The following is a 21,585-nucleotide window of genomic DNA, read 5'->3' on the forward strand; positions in this document are numbered from 1 at the left end:
TTGTGAATGATTGCAGAAAGACCTCATTACTCCATAAGAATCGGGAGAAGTTACAAAGGCGTTTATAAATATTTCATAAGCTATTTACGCGATATTTTATTCTCAAGAGATCTCGTTCGGAAAAATCGAATCGCTACTCTCGAGTTACTTTCCACGAAAAATATTCCAAAAATTATGAATGATAGGTATATTATGAAGTCGTCGTACTTTTATATTAGTTACAAGTATATCTTGTTTGTATCTTCTTCACAGATAAAAAGTGTCTAGAGATCATTTTAATAAGTCTTAGAGGTACTTTTACTATCCAAAAAATATAGTTAAAAAAATAAGTATTACCATTAGGTCTTCATGGTCCCATGCTTATTTCTATATCGAACAATCAAATTTCTTAAAGGCTATAAAGTCCTCAACAAACTAACAAACTAATGTTACACTTTAGAAATGAAACTCAGTAGCTTCGCTAGTTATTATTTCTTATTATTTCTATTGGACCACGGAGACTTCAATAATAACAAGTGGTAAGTAAAACTTAACTGAAAACTTCAATTTGTCTAGATGCTATATTTAGAATATAGACTGGAAAATATTCGTGCCTGAATGCTATGCAATTTCTATGACCATTTATTTTACTAAAAGTTCCAATGCATGAAATATATGCGTTCCAGTTTTTGTAATAAAAGGTCGTGCACATAAGAAGTGTTCTACATTTATCACTTGTCTCGAACGTAAACGAGAAGGGAAAATTTTGGATCTGAAGAAATGTTAGGGTTGATTTATGTTGTAAGTCAATATTGGCTTAAATTATGCCACAAACATATTTTGTTACTTTTACAAAACAAAAATGTCTTCATTTTACCGTCAGGTCATACCTGAATATCAAAAACGTTGGTTATTTTTAATAGTCATATAACTTACTCGTATCTTACCAACTGTAACACTCAAATTAGTGTTATCAGTGCAATTAGTACAAATTGTACCGCAATTAGAGACATTTAGTTAGAATCGCATGTAAACGATCTACGAAATGAAACATGGCCGAACCATTTTCCGTAATTGTAATTTTCACAAGTGCGTATCTAGCGTTAAGGCACCTAGTTATTTTATCCGTTTTTCGCAGCAGAAAACGCTGCTGTCACTGACTATGAAGGTTTCAATAATTACAAATGAAAATATAACAAAATACTATGCCATAGAAGACATGCCTTATATTGGTAATATTGCAGTGAGTGCTTAACCCTTCAAGCCCCGCGAATCGAGACTGAAAATCAATTGTTACGCGGTCATATGCGACCCCTTGCTATGTAATGTACGAGTATGTAACCACATACCTTCTTCAAGATATGGATTTAGAAAAAAAGAGAGATATCGGATGGCGGAAATTGGGTCTGACTAAGTCGGTACCATGCCTACAAATAGTTCTAAGTCTACTCCGGATCGTATTTTCAGTGCGAAACAACACAAAAAGTTGAAATAGCCTTACAGATAGTAACGCGTTTAACGCGTAGAAGGGCATAGCGTCTCAAACAATAAATTAAACTCCCACGTGTAAACACAGCGGCCGTACCATTTATCTTGCAGCGCCTTTTCCTTGACGCCCGAGTGAACAACGCGAGTGGTTTCGATACCGAAATGGTTACAAATCGTGATACAAGCGAGCTATAGAGAAAACTTATTGCGCTCACGTCCCAATAGGGACGGCTTAAGTACGTTGTTTAGGTAACACGTGCTATTAATTACATATCTTGTAAATGGTATTTTATTGTAATAAATAAGAGGCTGACAAAGGTGACTGTTTCTTCCGCCACTTCTTAGCACCAGCCGATATGCTATCCCAAAGTGGTAATGCTATTAGGACGTCTACGTACATACTCTAAAAAGGACTTACGTAGGTAGGTTTAATTAAACTACCAATTAATCATCATCATCATCATCATCATCTCAGCCATAGGACGTCCACTGCTGAACATAGGCCTCCCCCAATGCTTTCCATGTTGCCCGATTGATAGCGGCCTGCGTCCAACGTTCCTGCTACCTTTACGATGTCGTCGATCCACTTTGTGGGTGGTACCGGAAAACTACCAATTCAGCATGGTTCAGCTCCGGTGTCTTAGTTTCTTTATAATGTGAACATTACATAAATATCTTTCTAAAACTTTTTTCAAAGTCGTAGCATAGCCGAACTAAAAGCAAAATCAAGACGCATTAACGCAGATCCTTCGTTCTTATAAATTTTATAATACTGGACATGGCGTCTAAAAAAGTTAATTAAGTTGTTTATATAAAACAATGTCACAGCAAAATTGACTTGCACGAAAGCGAAACTAGTAATTTTCTGAGTGAGCTTTTTAAGAGTCTTGGCAATATTATTAATTGGGTGGCTAAATATTATGTTTTTAAAACGTTATGTTATACTAAGCTTTGGGAAAATACTTTAATAAATTTCGAATTTTTAGGGCTTCATTTAATCCTTTACAATGCCACACTGATATTGTGGAATAACTTAAATATCGATAAGCTTAATCCCTATATCGATATTAAAAAGGGAAGCCTCTAAATTGTTTCTATTCAAATCCGTTCTAATCTAAATTCATGAATGCCAAATCGTTGACTGATTCTGACGGCAAATCGAATCGGGGACCGAGCGCTGAGCTGAAAAATTTTGACTGTTGAACAATGATCAATGCACATTCACTTAAATCTCAGACAGTTTTTATAATTTGCATGTGGATTCAATATTTCAGACTGTCTGCCTGAAATCTCTCAAAAAAGTTGATGATAATGTTAATAATAAGTTGATTGAAAAGTGTCTGCTTGTAATTTCAAAACGGCAGCTCTTTAATTAAAGCTTAAAGGTGAGTATAGACTAAAGCATTTTCTCGAGCATTTCTATGTAATGTGACATTCCTACGAATGGTAGAATACAGTAAAAATCTATGACATTTGGTTCGTGAAACGGTGACACACTGGAACTTTTCATAGAGCGGCTCGTTGTTCTGTTACAAGCTAATGCATTAGTCTATATTCATCTTATCATATAACTTTTGTCTGTCTGATTGTAACAATTAAACGGCTAATTTGTTTTTAAATTTTCACTGGTGGTTAGCATTATGAAGAGTCATGTTGGTGACTTTTATTTTAGAAGAAAAGGAAAAACAGTTTATAAAGAATTGGGGATATTTTAGTTAAGCAATTCATTTACTAAGTATATAAGTTTTAAGTCGCATAAAGGATAAAATAAGTTAACACGTTACTAACACCAACTTCAAAGTTATATTTGTATGTACCTTCTCTTATTTTACCCTACATCTGAGCTGATGTAGCGACAACGGCCTCAATTATGAGCTACCCTTTTCTACAAAACAGTGTTATGTCTACCCTATCAGTATTTATCAAGTAGCTTAGGCGTTAATTCTAAGGTGGGTCTGTATATATTTGAAGCCGGGATTCGCCTGTTAATGAAACAAATATTGGCCCGGGTCCGCGAGTATGTGGTTTCGTAATTAATTCTCACATTAATGGAAGGTTGAGTTTCGAAGATGGAATCTGGGTTACCCTGTTATTTTAAGCGTAAACGGCTACATACAACACAAAGCCAAGTTGATTACGATTTCAAGAATAAACAAAGGAAAACTGATTAATTTGTAAACAAGTCTGGGGGAAATTCTACACCCATTCCCAGTGCAACTGGGGTGGCATTTGAACAAGCCATCTCATAAATCGTACTCAGAAAAATGTTTCAGGTAAACAAATGAATATATCTATTTAAATAAAAGCGAAATACCACTCACTGATTAATCACAAAATCTAAGGCTGAGTTGCACCAACTTACTTTGACCGTAACTTTAACAATAACCGGTGCTTTTTGTATGGATTTTGACACATTTTTGACGTTTGCTAAAGTCAAAATAAGATGGTGCAACTCAGCCTAAGAAAATATAACATCCGCAAACTTGAAATTTTGGCAAGTCTTAGGCCTTATGGGGCGTAGACATCCGCTAAGAACGAATTTTATGAAACCCCTAAGGGGGTTAAACGGAGTCCACGCATACGAAGTCGGGAGCGGCCGCTAGTCACACATAAAATATCGACTTTAAAAATCAGACAGGTCTAAGAAAATTCTGGTCGCCGACTAACAATAATAAAATAGTTTTAAGTCAGTCATTTCGATTAAAATTCATAAGCAAAGTTTTTCACTGTTACCTAATAATAACAAAATTTTAATTTCATAATATTCGATAAGTTCGCTTAGTTCTTAGCATTTTCTGGCTTCGGGTAGCCTTAGATGAATATTAAAAAATAGTTCTATGAAGTTGAAAAGAAACCAACAACTGTTTTAGGGTGTTTTCAATATTGTGCTGATTCAAGACCATGTCGGCAGTGTGGTTTGGGCAAATTATACATGTAATGAGACCAGCCCCACTCTTCCCGTGAATGTCGTAATAGGCGACTAAGAGACTAACAAATATCATCATCATCATCTCAACCATAGGACGTCCACTGCTGAACATAGGCCTCCCCCAATGCTTTTCATGTTGCCCGGTTGGTAGCGGCCTGCGTCCAGCGCCTTCCTGCTACCTTTATGATGTCGTCGGTCTACCTTGTGGTTGGACGTCCCACGCTGCGTTTTCCGGTACGCGGCCTCCACTCCAGAACCTTGCTGCCCCATCGGCCGTACTGCGCACTATGTGCCCTGCCTATTGCCACTTCAGCTAGCTAACAACCTTTAGTAAATTAGAAAGAGTCGCGCTCCTTCAGTGAGACTAAACAATCTGATGATGATGATTTTTATACATTTTTAGACTAGATGTAGATGAGAGCATACATATTATATAGCTAGTCAGATTTCGGGAGCGGGGTGGAAGCTTTTTAAAAAGGATTATATTTAATTAAACTAAGTGATCACGTCCTCGCCGAGTTGGAGGCGATTTAATAATGATTTAATATTGTGGCCGGTCGCAGTCGTCCAGTACGGTGTTTACAATTTAGTTCTGCTGACACATCTCTTATGTGAATAACAATTCTACGAATGCTTACACTGTAGAGTGGAAAGTGATGACTTATCTTGTTTAGTCTAGAGCAGAGGGAGCTGACGGATGCATAACTCCTCCCTCCCTAAGTGAGAAATTATCGGAAGTTTCATTTTTATGAGTATTCCGATAATTTCGTTTACATAAAATTTTTACATGTTTGCGGAAGGCAATTAACACAATTAACATAAAAAGAATCAAAACTAATACAAATGTAAAGTATGTAAAATAAGAAGTGTCTGTTTCATTTTCACTAGCACTGATTGCTGCACTGTGTTTCAGGGCGTACGACATGTATTTGATTTCATCCAAATTGATTCCATGCATATTGAGTGCGCGTGCACCGGATAGCGTTGCGTTTACAGGTAGCTCGGGTAGGTGAATCACCGGTATGTGTTCTACGATGTCTGATGAAATGTAGAGTCGATGGTGGATCTGCAGGCCATGGATTTCCAGGTCACAGGGCTCATCGATGGTGATGATGTACGTACCGAAGACTGACTGCTTACTGACTTCGCTGTCGCAATGTTTGGTCAGCGTGCCTTTCAGTCTGCTGTACAGAATCCAGTTGTTCGCGTTGAGCTGCTGGAGTTTTACTTCTTCCAGCTGGATCTGGTGCTGCTTGCAGGAGGTAAGGTCCTTACTGAACCTCATCAGCTGTTCCACGCAGGTAGGCTCGTTATGTAGAGCCTGGTTGTCCGTAGAGCACAGGAAGCGATCGCCGGCGGCAAGCGGGCGACACGGTGTTACGATCGGTAAGTATTTCAAACCCTTCGCCAAAAGGTAAGGAAATTTGGGGAAAATGGAAAGTGTAACGTTTTGGGATTCTTGGAATATAGGAAGTGAGTATATCTTATAATAATTGTAAGTATAATTATCTATCAATGGTATTTCTAAAATAAATGTTATCTGATCCTGTTTCATATAAGATTTTACACAAATAGTTTCTTCTAAATTTAACAAATGACTTTCCGTAGGCTGGTAAACTAAATTGGCAGAGTTTGAAATTAACTTTAAATGATACAATAATTCTGTAGAGTTTACAATTGCTTGGTGTAAAATGGATACTCTACTTAATGCTAATGCTGTTTCTATTTCACTTAATCTTATAAATATTGTACGGAAACTACTTATGAATATGTTATACACTCCTAGTATGTATGTAGAAAAAGTCCAATCGTTTTGTGTGGACGTTATGTTTTGCAATAGGCTTTCAACTCGTTTCAAGCGTTCATCAATAATAATAGAGTTGTTGTTTATTTGCTCTGAAATATTTATGAAACTGTCGAACATTTTTGAGACCAGGGTAATTTTTTTTTAGATATTATCTTTAATCGGTTGCAGTTGAAGGGCCAGCGCCTGCGTCCCTATCATCAGCAGAAGGCACCACCTGCGGAGGGCGTTTTATGTTTTTAATAGGCACTTTGGTAGTCCTATCACCTACTTTAATTGGTAAGATGTTTCGCTTGGCTTTGCCTACAACCTTTGCTTTTACATAACGTGGTTTGTCTTTGCTTTTACGCTTATTTACGTCTTTTGCAAATATTATGTTTCCTTCGGAAAACTCTATATCTGTTTCACCACCTTTCTTTTCCCTAATGGTTTCCTTTTTGGCTGTCGTTTTCTGAGCTATGTATTTATATAAGTGCTTTGTACGTTTCGCATGATCTTGAACTAATTGCTGATAATATTGCTTTTCGAAATTGATTCTAAATGGACTATCTGAATCTGTATGACCAAAAACTACCTCAAATGGTGTTAACTCAGTTACAGAGTGGATGGTGTGGTTATATGCCATTACTGAATATGTCATAACTGATGCGGCATCTGTACATCGTCTTTCGTATTTAGCCAATCTATAGATCTCTATAATTGTCGAGTGAAAGCGTTCGATAAGTCCCATAGAATTAGGGTTATTTGGGGTTCCGATGTGAAGTTCAACTTTATGTAAATTTAGAAATTCTTTCATGAGTTCGTTATTAAATTCGGTTCCTGGATCTGAGCTTATACGTTTTGGAATTCCGTAGAATGAGAAATATTTCATAAGTGCTCTAGTAACGTCTGATGTTGATTTACTTGGTATCTCTATTGCTTGTCCTAATTTGCTGAAGGCGTCAATTAGGGTTAAATATGTGATTCCTTCAATACTGAAGAGATCAATGAAAATTTCCTGAAATGGGGAATCTTGAGTTTTAGTTAATTGCAAAAATGGTTTTATGGGTTTCCTATCGTATTTCATTTTACGGCAGGCTTCGCAAGCGTTAATGATTGCGGAAACTGTTTGTTGCATGTTAGGCCAAAAATGATTTCTACGAATTCTAATCAATGTTTCCTTAATACCACGGTGGCATGTTTTTCCTTCATGGTATTGGATAACTATTGCTTTTTGTTCACCCTCGTCTTCTATGTAATTTACCCGTTCTGTACACTCGTAAAACTGAACTACATCTTTCTTAAAAAGTTTAATAATTACGTCTGTGAAAATTCGTCTAAGTTGATCTGATTCAAAATAAATGAAATACTTTGTTTTAGGTTTGATATATTCTTTTAAAAACTGTTTTACTAATTCTGCATTATTATCAGGTAAATGTACTTCAAGAACCTTTTGTTTATCGCGCGAAAGGTTTTTGACTGAAAGTTCATTATCGAATCGTTCAAAGACTAATATTTGATTAGGTTTGTTATCGATTGCTTCGTTTAAGATTGGGATGCCTTGTGATTCGGTATCCTTTGCGGAATGAATAGTTTGTGAGTTATTTGATTGTTCATCGACACAGTCTGAATTATTTGACGACGGAATCGGATATTCTGAACCTAATTGTCTACTTCCTTCTGAGGATGTAGAGTCGGAAATTACTATTGTACTTCCTGATGATAATTTTTCTATTTTCTTTACTACTTTATCAACATGTTTTTGAATACGTTTTTCCTTTTTGCTAACATTTACTTTCATGGACTGATTATCTGAATCAAGAGCATTTACTTTTATGCGGGATAACGCGTCTGCGTTTGTGTTTTGTTTCCCGTTTTTGTACACGATATCGAAATCGTAATCCTGTAAGCGTAAACGCCATCGAGTTAATTTGCTGTTTGGATCCTTTAGCGAGTTAAGCCATGCCAAAGGTCTGTGATCTGTGTAAATGACAAATTTACGACCATAGAGATAAGGTCTGAAGTGTTTTACAGCCCATACAATAGCAAGTAATTCGCGTTCGATTGTACTGTATCGAGCTTCAGTATCACTGAGTGTGCGGCTAGCATACGCTATGGGTTTATCTTTGCCTACTTGTCCTTGTGAGAGTACTGCGCCCAATGCTACATTCGATGCGTCTGTTGTTAATATGAATTGCTTGTCATAGTCTGGGTATTGTAATAATGGGGCATGTGTAAGTAATTCCTTACATTTGTTAAATGCGTCTGTATATTCCTGATTTATTACGATTTTATTTCGTTTTTTTAAACATGACGTTAATGGTTTTGTAACTTTAGCAAAGTCTTTAATAAAGCGCCTGTAATATCCTACAAGTCCTAAAAAGCTCTTTATTTCTGTGGTCGTTTTCGGAATTGGGTAATTTAATACAGCGTCAATTTTATCATCATTAGGTTTAAGACCGTTTTTCGTGATGGTGTGTCCTAGGTAAAGCACTTCCTTACGAAGGAACTCGGATTTATCAAGTTGAATTTTAAGGTTAGTGGCTCTAAGTCTGTCGAAAATTGATTTTAGATGTTCCAGGTGTTGATCTAAGCTGCTGGAATACACAATTATGTCATCAAGGTAAACCATGCAATGGAGTCCTTGTAGACCTCTAAGTATATTATCCATAGTTCTTTGGAATGTTGCCGGAGCTGTTTTAAGTCCAAAGGGCATTCTGAGAAACTCATAATTACCGTTTTGTGTGCTGAAGGCAGTTTTTTGTCTGTCGGATTTTTCTACCTCAATCTGATGATATCCGCTAGCTAAATCAATCGTACTGAAGTAAACGCTTTTTCCTAATTTATCAAATAAGTCATTAATGTTTGGTAATGGGTATTTGTCGTCGATCGTTATGTCGTTCAAACGTCTGTAGTCGATAACCATTCTGTATTTTGTTTCACCAGATGCGTCCATTTTTTTTGGCACTAGGTGAACTGGTGCACTCCAAGGAGAGTGGGATTCCTGGATTACATTATCTTTTAACATTTTTTCTACTTGTTTAGTAATTTCAGCTTGCTGAGCTGGGGCCTGTCTGTATGGCTTTACGTGGATTGGATCCTCATTTTTTGTCCTTATCTGATGTTTAATTTTGTTTGTGAATGTTAATGGAAGTTGATCGCAATAAAATATGTCTTTATATTTATGACAAAGGCTGTAAATTTTTTCACGCTCTTCGTCGTTTGTGTGGTCTAATCGTAACTTTACCAAATTCTCTTCAAGCAAATTGTCAATTTCGATGTCATTCATGTTTTGTGTCGTGTTAACTTGAATGTCAGTCAATTCGAATTTATTAACTTTAAATGGGCAAGTGATTTTATAACTGATTGGTCTGTCTAAAGTGTTTTGAATAATCGTGGATGCGTATCCGTTGCGACAGTTAACGATTGCACTAGGCATTCTAACGCCGTCTGTAAATTCTCTGTAATTTAGAATAGCGTCACCTGAATATTGGTCAACAGGTAACTTTACGCGTTTTTCTGAACGTGGAGGTAAATTAATAACGTAATTAAGGTTGTTATTAATTATCGGAATACATGCTGTTTTAGTCCTAAGGACCCTGTTTTTCAAATCAATTAGTGCTTCTAATTGTTCTAACAAATCATTTCCAATAAGACCATCGTATCTTTTGTCTACATCATACAAATAAAATTTGTGGTGTTTGTCACTGTTAAATGTTGGTAAAAGGGGGATTTCCATAGTTTCATCGTGAATACTCGACGAGTGTGTACTCACAACTTGGAACGGTTCATTTCTTATGAATTCACTGAAATACTGATAGCCAATACGCGGACTGAAGAACGAACGCATGCTGCCAGTGTCGATCATCATGCGAGCATCCAGTTCCGGTAGGTAAATATATGGTAATGTTAATTCCGGATCGCAATTAATGTTTATCTGTTCTGTTCTTTGATGGAGGCTGTTTCGTGAAAATCCTGTTGGAATTCAGTTTCCTGGGTTTCCTCGGGAGTTTCCTCGAAATCAGGGTAATACTGTTCGCTGTACATGTTATTATATTCGTCTATAGGGTATTCACAATAATATTGATCGTAATACGACTGTTCTGCTTCGTCGTAGTTCAGATCATTTAAGTTTGTTTCATTTACGTTGTTTGGTTTTGTAGCCGTACGCATAGACACGTCGGTCAGCTGCATACGTGGCGGCTGGACTTGTTGGGCTTGCTGAGCACCGAACGGTGGCTTATAGCCGAATTGAGGCGGTTTGTAACCGAATTGCTGAGGAGGATGTCTATAGCCAAATTGCTGGGGCGGTCTATATCCGAACTGCTGTGGAGGCCTGTAGCCGAACTGCTGCGGCGGCCTGAAACCTGGTTGATGCGGAGGCTTGAAATAGCCGAATTGTTGTAAATGTTTATTTCCATATTGCTGGAAGGGTTTGTAGCCTTGATTAGGCGGAAGGCCAAATTTAAATTGTGGAGGAATTATCGGTTTGAAAGCATTAGAGCTGACAAAATGAGGCTGATTGCCTGAAAATTTCTGTTGAGTTGGCGTAAACGAATTGTTAGGTTTGGGTTGCGAATGGATTTTGCTTCGCATGTTATATTGGTCCATAAAGTTTACTTCCTCGAGCACAATCGAGAGGGCGGCTTCCAAAGTGGACGGTGCCTTTAGTCTCACAATGCGCACAAGGTTTTCTGGTAAATTATAGAGAAACACGTTTAACGCGGTGTTGTTGTATATGGTGATTTTGGCGTGACGGATTGACTCGTCTGCTATGGTGTTTACTTTGGATATAAGCATTGACCTGGTTGATTGCACGCGGTTGCAAAAGTCTGTGTACGATTCATTCGATCTGATTTTTAATGATTCTAATTCGATATTAATACATGCCTCACTACGCGGGTCTCCAAAATGTTGTGTCAGAATTTCTTTAAGTTCCGACCAGTTTGTTAAATTTTCTTGTTCTGATAACAGTGCTGCTGCATTTTCTGTAAGGCGGCTAGTGATAGCGTGGTACACGTATAAATCTTGCTCAACCCCACCTCTATATCTCGATATAACATACTCACATTTTTTAAGGAACAAATTTAGATGTTTTTTGTCACCATTAAAAAATGGAATTAATCTGAGCATCTCGTTGGGTATTGGCGTGATTTGTACGGATTCGATTTGTGGTGAAGCCATTTTTACTGAATTTAAATTTATTAATTGATATGCGCCAGTCAGAATTTGTAACAGTACTTTACACAATATTCACAATTAAAATACACGTAGTGATTACCGTGTAAAACACACAATAAAATACACAATAAAATACACAGTAAAAATAAGAGTGGTTCTTAATTTAATTGTTCAATTTCGAGAGACAATTAACTTAACAACTTTAATAATTTTTACTTTACACAATAAACTTATTTAATTTAATTCAATATTCAATTTATTTACTTTATTTCACTTTATTTCACTTTATTTACTTTATTTCAATTTATTTACTTTATTTCACTTTATTTACTTTATTTCAATTTATTTCTTTACTTTGTTTCAATATTTAATTCACTTAAATCTAAACGAAAAGTGTTAACGATAAAGTTTTATGACGAAAACACAAAATGCGATACCCTGGGAGAAGTTCTATCCCGGAGTAGCAATATTTCCCTACGATTTAAAAAGCATGAAAAATACACAGAGGATAAGGAGTGGAAGGATTGGCGAAAAGTTCTACTCACCAACCGACCGTTCTCTGCATACTCGTTCCACCCGTACTTCGATGACAAATTTATTTGGTTCGGCGGATTTATTAGTTTCCCGTAGTATCACGAATTTAAACGGCGGATTTTGACACCAATCGCGTAAACTTTAGGAAAACTTGCAGCAATAAATCCGAACGGCTGCGCCAGTCAGATTTCGGGAGCGGGGTGGAAGCTTTTTAAAAAGGATTATATTTAATTAAACTAAGTGATCACGTCCTCGCCGAGTTGGAGGCGATTTAATAATGATTTAATATTGTGGCCGATCGCAGTCGTCCAGTACGGTGTTTACAATTTAGTTCTGCTGACACATCTCTTATGTGAATAACAATTCTACGAATGCTTACACTGTAGAGTGGAAAGTGATGACTTATCTTGTTTAGTCTAGAGCAGAGGGAGCTGACGGATGCATAACTAGCTCGTAAATCTTGCATCGTGTTCCCGACGCATAATAAATTAAAAGCTCACTCATAAGCCGGCTCGCGTGCCGGCCTTTAACTTGCCGTAAGCGTGTTTTTATTATCTGCGGAAAACGCCGGGAAGCTCGTAAAGCTCTGCTTATACTAGCTTTATTACTTTGATGTGTATGTACAAATTCCGAGTTCAAGTAATTTGTTTGGTAGTTTTAATCATTAATGCCGGTTTTAACAACTTGTTATTAACTTATTTTGAATGTTTTTTAATGAAATAATTGAACATTAGCCTTCTTAAAGTTTTCAAAATAATGTGTTAAAATAAGATATGGTAGGTAATACTTATGATCAAGCCTTTCAAATTAAGGCTAACATTCCTTTTTTTTTTTAAATATCATTCTGTATTTTCATATAGGGAAGTAAAAGAACTCACCAGTTCTTTTCAACAGTTATAATTTGAGATCACAAACAATTTATGTTATGAAATAAGGCTTTGGCTATATTGGATGTGATATAAGCATTTCCCAATAATCCCAACCAAAATGTTTGCAAGTTGTCACGTAACATTTTAAATTCCATTAAAAGGTTTCGAACTTCAAAACTCCGTCAATTACGCAAATAAGCTTCCGTAGCTACGAAACTCGTAGCACGCTACACGCTCCGCCGTAGCGCCAGGCGGCAGTTGCCGCGCGGCTGTGCTACGGCGCGCACGCTACTACGAACTTTCGCCGGCTCCGTAACAGTGAATTCGTAACAACCAAACAAACTTCTCCGACTAGCATGCTATGCGACTCCGAGCTTGTAAAGCAGTACCACCACTGGCTCAAAGGTAATAAATACATACTGTCTCACTAAAACAAGATTCGTAACAAATAAAAGTTTTATAGTCTTTATATGGGACATAACGCGAAACTACAATGTCTTGGGCAAATAAAAGGAGATGTGTGATGTTTAATGCATACCGCTTTGTATGAACCCTTTAAGATTTTAGCATTCATTTTTACGAAGTTTGTAATTTAAATGTAATGCATAAATAATTAAAATAAATAAGTTCAGCATTAAATATTTTTACTAACGTACATTTACATAAATCAACTAAACACCGAGCGAAAAGGCAATGAATTGTATTGAAATACTTTTCTTGTGAACAATCATGAAAATTCCTGAAACCTGAAAATTTCTTCAAATCCAACAAAAATACAGTCTATAGTCACCAAAGATAACATTTACATTTGAATATGATAATTTTACCTCATTTGAATCATAATCAAAATTTAAACGTAATAACAGCCTTCATAAACTTCAAATACTTAAAATGCAAGTCAAATGAGCATTTATTCAAGAAAACTTTGAAATGAGAGTTTGTTAAACTTTCCTTGTGATATTTCTTGGAATAAGACTCCTTTTAACTCAGGTGTAGATCACCTTTAAATGTATATTAAGTGAACCTGTGATTTAGTGTTCATAAATATTGGTAAAAATATTTAACTTTGTAATTATAAGTGGTAACTCTTGATAACAATGATGATAACTCTTGACGATAGAGCAAATTTGCTCAGAGGACATCTATTCTCTTATGCTTTGAATCTTTCCCAAGTTTGACTCTTTGACAGCTCATTGTTTTACCCAGAGAAAGGAAAAATATCACTATTCTTTTGTAAAATGATAGAACAGAATACAAAATGCTTTTAATATCTTGGTCACAACCTTATATTTTGAGGGATGAATATTGGAATAATTTATTAATTTCTTCATGTCTTGATGGTTCCCATGAACCAACATTGGCATTGTGTGGTTTGATCCATACCAAGCTAATAACATAGGTAATATTCATTTGTACATATTTTAGTATTACTAAAACGCTTCTTCTGACAAATCTGTGACGCTAGAATATTGTATGGTCATCTAACTTTAATATTATATTAACTTCATTTAAATTGAACTCGTTTCCTTTTATACGCAGTCGTAACCAGAATCTATAAGTTAGAGCACATGACTCTTTCCACTTTTTATCTCTTTGGCCAGCAGACCAAAAGGACATTGCGGTTAGCAGTTCAAATTTATTTTGTGAAATATTTGCAAATATTGCAAACTAGCGGCCCCCCACGACTTCGTATCACTATCGTCGATCACGTTTAACCCCTTTAGGGATTATATTTTGCAAAATCCCATCTTAGTGAGCACCTACGTTCTAAATGGAACCCCCATGCAAAATTTTAGACTCCTAGCACTTGCAGAAACTGATGATGAAACAGATTTCGTGATGAGTGAGTCAGTCAATCAGTGACCTTCTGCTTTTATAGATGTAGATAATATCACATGATAATATCACATGCATTTGATTTAAGATTTATTGTAATGATGACAAAATACGAGTAGGCCTATGTCATACATTTGGAATTTGGTGTTTTTACAATTCTCCGTGATGGTGAAACTTTTCAAATTCTTACGCCATTTGCCCTTTGACGTGTACGTTTATTACGCATAAAAGGCAAAATGACAAATTTATGGCTTCAGCTATAAATATCTTCCTTTATCACCTGAAATAAAAGCCAAATGGCGAAAAAAGTTTATCGAATCCCATGCAGAGAAAGTACGAAGAAAAAAATTGCCCAAGTGCGTGTTGTGTCACGCGTAGTGTTGGGTTCCGTTGTTGTCCGTCGTTACCACAATACATTTATTTCAGAAGCAAGCAATTACTTCATCTAAAGTCACTTTTCATATTTTCATCTAAGGAATTTTACTGGTTAAATTAAATTTTATAATATATGAGTCAAATGACTATTACTCTTAAACTAAGTGATCTATCTTAACCGCTATAGTTTTTCTTGAAAGTTCATGAAAATGACGCCCTACTCGAACAAAAATTGGCACTTCAAACTTTAATAGTTTGCAAACAGATCCCTAAATCGAAAAATAGTCTTAGAAACCCCTAAGCCATTTTAAAAGACCTATCCAACGATACCCCACACGATGGGGTAGAAGATGAAAAAAAAAATCATCCCCACATTACATGTAGGGGAGCTACCCTAAAAAAATTTTTTTTCAAAATGTTATTCTACCGTTTTGTCGGCGTGATTAATATACATACCTCCACAAAATTACAGCTCTCTAGTGCCAGTAGTTTCTAAGCAAAACCTCGGACAGACAGACAGACATATCGAAACTATAAGGGTTCTCTGTCAGGACTACGAAACCCTAAAAATTAGTGTAGGTGGCAAGGTTAATGTATACTTTCATGGGTTGCCAGTTTTGGACCGATGTCTTCATACATTGATAAATGGAATGAACGAAAAATATCTACCTTTGTCAAGCTCACTAGAGTTAAATAATATTATCTGTTTCAATATGAAATGCTAGAAACGAGGGATACGTTTAAAAATATGTACTTTGTTCTACACTCAGTCACTTGTTAGTTATTTCAGTACCTCTAGTAGGAAAAACTTTCGAGTTCGTTTCGTTGCGTATTCAAAGTGTCATCGAAAAATTTTGTATGAAAAATTAAACAGCGCCCCCTATATTATAGCCGCCCTAGGGGGCGCTGTTTAATTTTTCATACAAAATTTTTCGATGACACTTTGAATACGCAACGAAACGAACTCGAAAGTTTTTCCTACTAGAGGTACCGGTTGGAATCAACACCGTCATCGATAGGATGTTTTTTCAAAATTTGGACATAAGATAATGTCTGCCTATATGATACGTGAGACAAACTGTTGTTACTGCCATAAATAAATAAAAACTTTTTTTTTCTTTGTGCCGATCCTCAAAACACATCAAAGCGTGGAAGAAAAAATGCGGAATAAGTACCTACGGACAGTCAAAATGTTGTCACACTGAATAAAATTGTGAAAACTATGACAGCACGATTATGCAAATAGTCTTGTAATTTCTCGTCGGTAACAATTTACGTGCTTTATTTTAATACTGTGACATGCAAATTGTCGTAAAAAATATTATAATTACAATAACGACCTTGTGTTATTTCTATTACATGATTTTGTACATGACATGTCGCATGTGTTCATATAACATAATCCAATATTACATCACATTATCAAAACATAAAGATTTTAATAATAAGGATAATACAGTATATATAATTATGTACATACATGAAACCTGTCGACATGATTCTTTTGAAATAAAACTGCCGACAACAAGCCACCGGGCGTCGACAGCCCGGGGGCTTTCTGTGTAGAGTCCTATAGGACAGGGAAAGGCAAATAAAATAACCTGAATGTCTCCAACTTCCTCATTGGCCCTAGAGCAATTCCAAGTATACCATCAATAAAAGCCTAATTAGAGTCATCAAACCTCTCAGTCATTCAATTAGAGCCATTAGAACTTCATAACTATGAGTTGTTTTCTGTGTGTAAGCTGAGGACACGTGTCCCCAGCTGACACATCTGTATCTTCGTAAATATTTATGCTACGATAATGTATTATACCTCAAAAATTACAGTCGAATCCAAATAGTAGGCTTTCCAATTTTCAAGACTTTAGCTCAAATACTGTTAAAACCACGATCAAAAAACTATGTGCGAGCTGGAGTGGGGACACGTGTCCTCAGCTTACACACAGAAAACAACTCATAGTTATGAAGTTCTAATGGCTCTAATTGAATGACTGAGAGGTTTGATGACTCTAATTAGGCTTTTATTGATGGTATACTTGGAATTGCTCTAGGGCCGATGAGGAAGTTGGAGACATTCAGGTAAGAAAATATACTTCAACCAAGATAGCACGGGAAAAAATAACTTCATAACGTGATTTCTTCACATAATTTGAAAGAAAAAAAGAAAGAAATTTATTTGATGCAAGTACACAGCAAGATAATAAATAAAACTAAACAACAGAACGGGTACAAGCACCATACAAAATCTAGGTAAGTATATGAGCATCGCGTTTTTACAGTTCAAGAAAAGTCATTCAATGTTATATTTATTCGAAATTCGCAATTGCAATTCATAATTTAAGAATATCATGTTGTAATTTCATATAATAAATGTATTATTTTGTGCTGGTATATTCAAAACATGCAATCCTAGCTCACAAAAGATATTTTAGTTTTTTTATGGTAAACCCTTTTCAGCGTCCAGTATCTTGTGCCTGCCCGTATAATTTGTTGATTCTCATCCTCGTTCAGGGTTATAACCTGTCGCAATCGCTAACGTAGGTCGCCAACACAATGGTTGATCTAATTTCCCTGGCAACTTTGAACCTGCCCTTTTCCATCCATTAATTTTACGAACTTTTTCCGTGAGAGAAACTGGTGCGGCCATTTTTAGAAGGACGAAATCTGTTTGAAATCTGAACTCATCATATGTTACACATCCAATATCAGTCTAATTATCTTTTGTTATTAGTCTAGGGTCTAGGTACGCTATTGCATAAAATGTAGTAAATGAAAAACAAGGAGATAAATGTATGTGATTTATTATGAATCATTACACAACAGATTCAAAGAATAATAATAATTATACAAACATTAAAGTATCAATATTATTTTGAGAATTATCATCACGTCATAGTTGTTTTGTAATTAAGATGAGCTAGCTTTGAAAAGCCTAAACAATGAAGACTTATACATATAATGACCACAGAAATATCAAGTTGCGAACTAAATCACGCAAGTCAGTACACAAATAGCTCTTTTGTTTTGTGCTTACATACCTACCTTGAGGCAACGGGTCTATTCTATAATTCAATCTTGACTATCGTTTTCGTCGCTTCTCTCTTTCTTTTTCTCTCGACCTTACAACAGCGTGAATTGTTGAATGAACAGTTGTGATGGATAGAGATTTAAACAGACCGGCATGATTTTTTTCAGGAATAGCACTCTATTTTGACCGCAAACGACTTTTGTAATTTCGCTCCGAGCGAGGTTTGAATGATGACATTTTCAGCCAGGAATCTGTCCATCAAATAAACTGGATTGTTTCGTACTTGAAAAAGGGAAATCTCAATTAATACCAGATTTGATTTGTGGAGTTTTATTGCGTTATTCCCGTGGGTAATAAATTCACAATATAAAAGACTTTATTAGTAGGTAACAAAAATGACCAGTTTTTACATTCTCTCGTGTGACTTTTGTACCACTGCAAGTATACATGAGCTGCTGTCTGATTTTCGTAATCGATTGTATAACGCACCTTCGAAGTATGGAATCATTAGCTAACAGAAACTCAGCTTAATTAAGCACCGCAATGTGCTTATGAAACTGAAAAATATACATAGGTAGTCTGCTTATTTTATTTGGTGTGGCCCACCTGAGAATGCAGTTTCCTTGCAAACATCGAGCTTTCTTTAAGGGATCAGCTTACACCTTTTCCTAATCTTAAAATTTTGCAATCTGTTCAATCAAACGATTGTGATTGCGTGAATCTTTGTGATTGTGGGTGGAAAAACAGAATGTTCTCCTAAATGTCTTTAGTCAAATTATTTAGCCTTATCAAACAAACTTTTAAGAGAAACAGGTAATTGATTAAGATTCAATCAAAACTTGGATTTGTTGTTTTGTTTTAAGAAATAGATTTATCGCAAGTTAATTAAAGATTTATTTGTTGGCTTGTGTATTTTTGAAGCACTGGAAAGAAACCAATTACCCAAATATCAATTTCTTAAATGTCAGTGACAACTATGTGAATTGAATCATTAGAAAAGTGAATACCTAACCATTCGACTCCACAAAAGTTATGTTAAAAGTTCAGTCGGTGAAATTAAAGTTTTCTCCGCGCAACCTGTGGTTGAAGCGTTGTTGTAAACTAAATCTATCATGAAACTTTAAACTTTAGTTCTGGCTCGCGTAACAACCACATGTAAGTTATACTTGGACTCACGGATGAACGTGTTAAATTCCGCATCAATTATTTCGACCCATTAGGTAACCACACGTATAGTCCCTAGCACGGATCTTGTGGAATGATACGATGATGTTCAAATTAGCAAAAAAGGTACATTTACGTATCAGTACGAACTATACATTACAAAAAGTAAATTCAATGAGAATAGAGATACTTTTAAGTAGGTACCAGTACTAACTATAAATAAAGAAATAAATTCAATGAGTAAAAAATCTTTAACAAACTTAGTTTAGAGATTTAATAGAAATTGGGACCCAGGAAAATAACATTTGACAGGTTTTTGAAGTGTAAGGTTTTAAAACAGCTTATATAATTATTCCATTTTTTATTAAATTTCATAATAAATACATAGTTACATGTTACGACTCGTCAAACATGTACCTACATAAGTAGGTGACGTTTTAACAACTTCTTTTGTTATTCAGAAGGTAGGTCGAGGACTTTACTATCCAGGAAAGTAAGAGCCACTGCTTTGTTATGCAAAATCGGCGACGTTTTCATGCTAAATAGTGAAATCACTGCAGTGAACTTTAAAGTTAGGTACTTACATCTCTTCTTAAAGGACTTTCTAATTACCCTTTGTGTTGGTTGGTAGTTGGATGGATACTGAGGCTCAGAAATACCGAATCTGTGAGGTAATAGTACCTATTGTGAATGTGTAACGTTTAGATAAAAGAAAAGAAAAAGTATGTATTCGATGCAAGTACAAAATAGGTAACCACTATAATAAAACCAAAGTACAAAAACACCAAAATGGCAAATAAGCCATGACGGCCGAGAGCGCGTCAGGAACACTGGGCCCCGACTGCGCAATTTTTTTTTTAAATCAGCTTTTGACAAATCTGTATCGCAGTAATGTTTTGACAGCTAGTTCAAACGAAGATGAAATGTGAACGGAATGCAACTACGCCTTTACGTAAAACCTGACAGAAAGCTACTTTTCTCAAACGCGAGTCAAAAGCTTCACGAACATGGTGTGTTTTAGTAATTTTAGTTTCAAAAATATGGAGTTCGGACTTTTAATGGAAAGTGCATAAATCTGTTGTTTCGTCTTTGTCAGCGTGTGAAATTTACCGTGATACTGAATTGCACATCAGCTGGAATAAAAATGGAGCGATAGTCGCGCGCGACTTTAGTTGAAACGCGAATGATTTGGAGACATTACAAATAAGAGCAATAATTGGGTCCCTGGTATTCTGCGGATGCCAGTTGAGCAAAAGGGTGCATTGCATTACTCGTACTCTACTTTAATTTAATACCTACTCGTAAATTATTTGTTTTAATTCATGGTTGATTTATTGAATAGTAACTTACGCTTGTTGGTTTGTCCCCAGATGAAAGCATGGACGGCGCACGAGCAAGACACGACGCTATCGTGTTGTCGCACGCTGCACGTCAAACACGCCGCCTACGCGAGCGCCCTCTACACATTGGTGAGTGCACTGATTAATAGACCTTTCGAAACATGCGCGTACTTGCTTCCCGTATGCAATGAAGTTCAAATAAATGGGTAAAACTAACGTCCACCCCCACTCTTCCCATGGATGTGTGGTTCCGGCCGAGTAGAATAAACCCATCCCCACTACCTCTTCCCGTGGATGTCGTAAGGCCTCAGCCTCGAACTTAGCGGGCAGCGGGGCGGCGGCGGCGGCGGCGCGGGAGCGGCAGGATCTTATGCGTAAAATCAAATAGACCGGTTCTCGAAAACAGCGGCGCGGCAGCGGGGCGGCAGCGGGCAACGAGCGGGCAGCGGCGAGGGAGCGGGCAACGAGCGGGCAGCGCACTCCTTCTTTTGCCCACAATAAATCGAGCGTTAGGAATAAATTTGAATCGAAATAAAATTGTCGCCGTTGTTCAGACATTTCGTTTGCGAATAAAAACAAATATCTCGACAACACAACCCCGAACAGAACACTTCGCCGCTAAAGCGCCGCGCGAGCTGCCCGCTTGTTTCGAGAACGGGTCTGCGTTGCCCGCCCCGCTCCCGCGCCGCCGCCGCCGCCGCCCCGCTGCCCGCTAAGTTCGAGGCTGAGGCCTAAGAGACGACTATGAGAACGTTAGGCTTCCCTAACCCGTCGTGGGAAGTGTTGACCAAATCCTCCCTTTTACCTTTGGTAAATGAAGAGGTCGTCTTTGTGCAGTGGAGACTTGATGACTTAATGATGAAGAAATAAATAATAAAATCGAAAACGACGAATATTCACAAAATAACCATTAAATGAAACCCGTTTTGAGACAAATAAATACTTTCTATTCTATTCTAACTAAAACATCAGTAGCTAATTTGTTAAATTAAATTGTTTCCTTTAAACGTGCCTTTCGTTTCCCATCAAATACTAATCTATTCCCGGAGGCTTTCGGGTAAAGCTGGCATTGGTTG

At 36.6% G+C, this 21,585-nt stretch overlaps 1 protein-coding gene across 1 annotated transcript in view; it reads left to right on the forward strand.

Moving 5' to 3' along the window:
- The first annotated feature begins 13,033 nt into the window (after window positions 1-13,033).
- LOC135073363 (uncharacterized) overlaps window positions 13,034-21,585 on the forward strand; it is a 54,664-nt gene continuing 46,112 nt past the window's right edge. Inside the window, exons 1-2 of the mRNA XM_063967515.1 lie at window positions 13,034-13,168; window positions 20,540-20,638. Coding sequence (XP_063823585.1) covers window positions 20,540-20,638 — 99 coding nt within the window. The 5' untranslated portion in view covers window positions 13,034-13,168. The remainder of the gene's footprint in view (window positions 13,169-20,539; window positions 20,639-21,585) is intronic.

Source organism: Ostrinia nubilalis, chromosome 7, assembly GCF_963855985.1.
Source record: "Ostrinia nubilalis chromosome 7, ilOstNubi1.1, whole genome shotgun sequence".
Taxonomy (NCBI): Eukaryota; Metazoa; Arthropoda; class Insecta; order Lepidoptera; family Crambidae; genus Ostrinia; species Ostrinia nubilalis.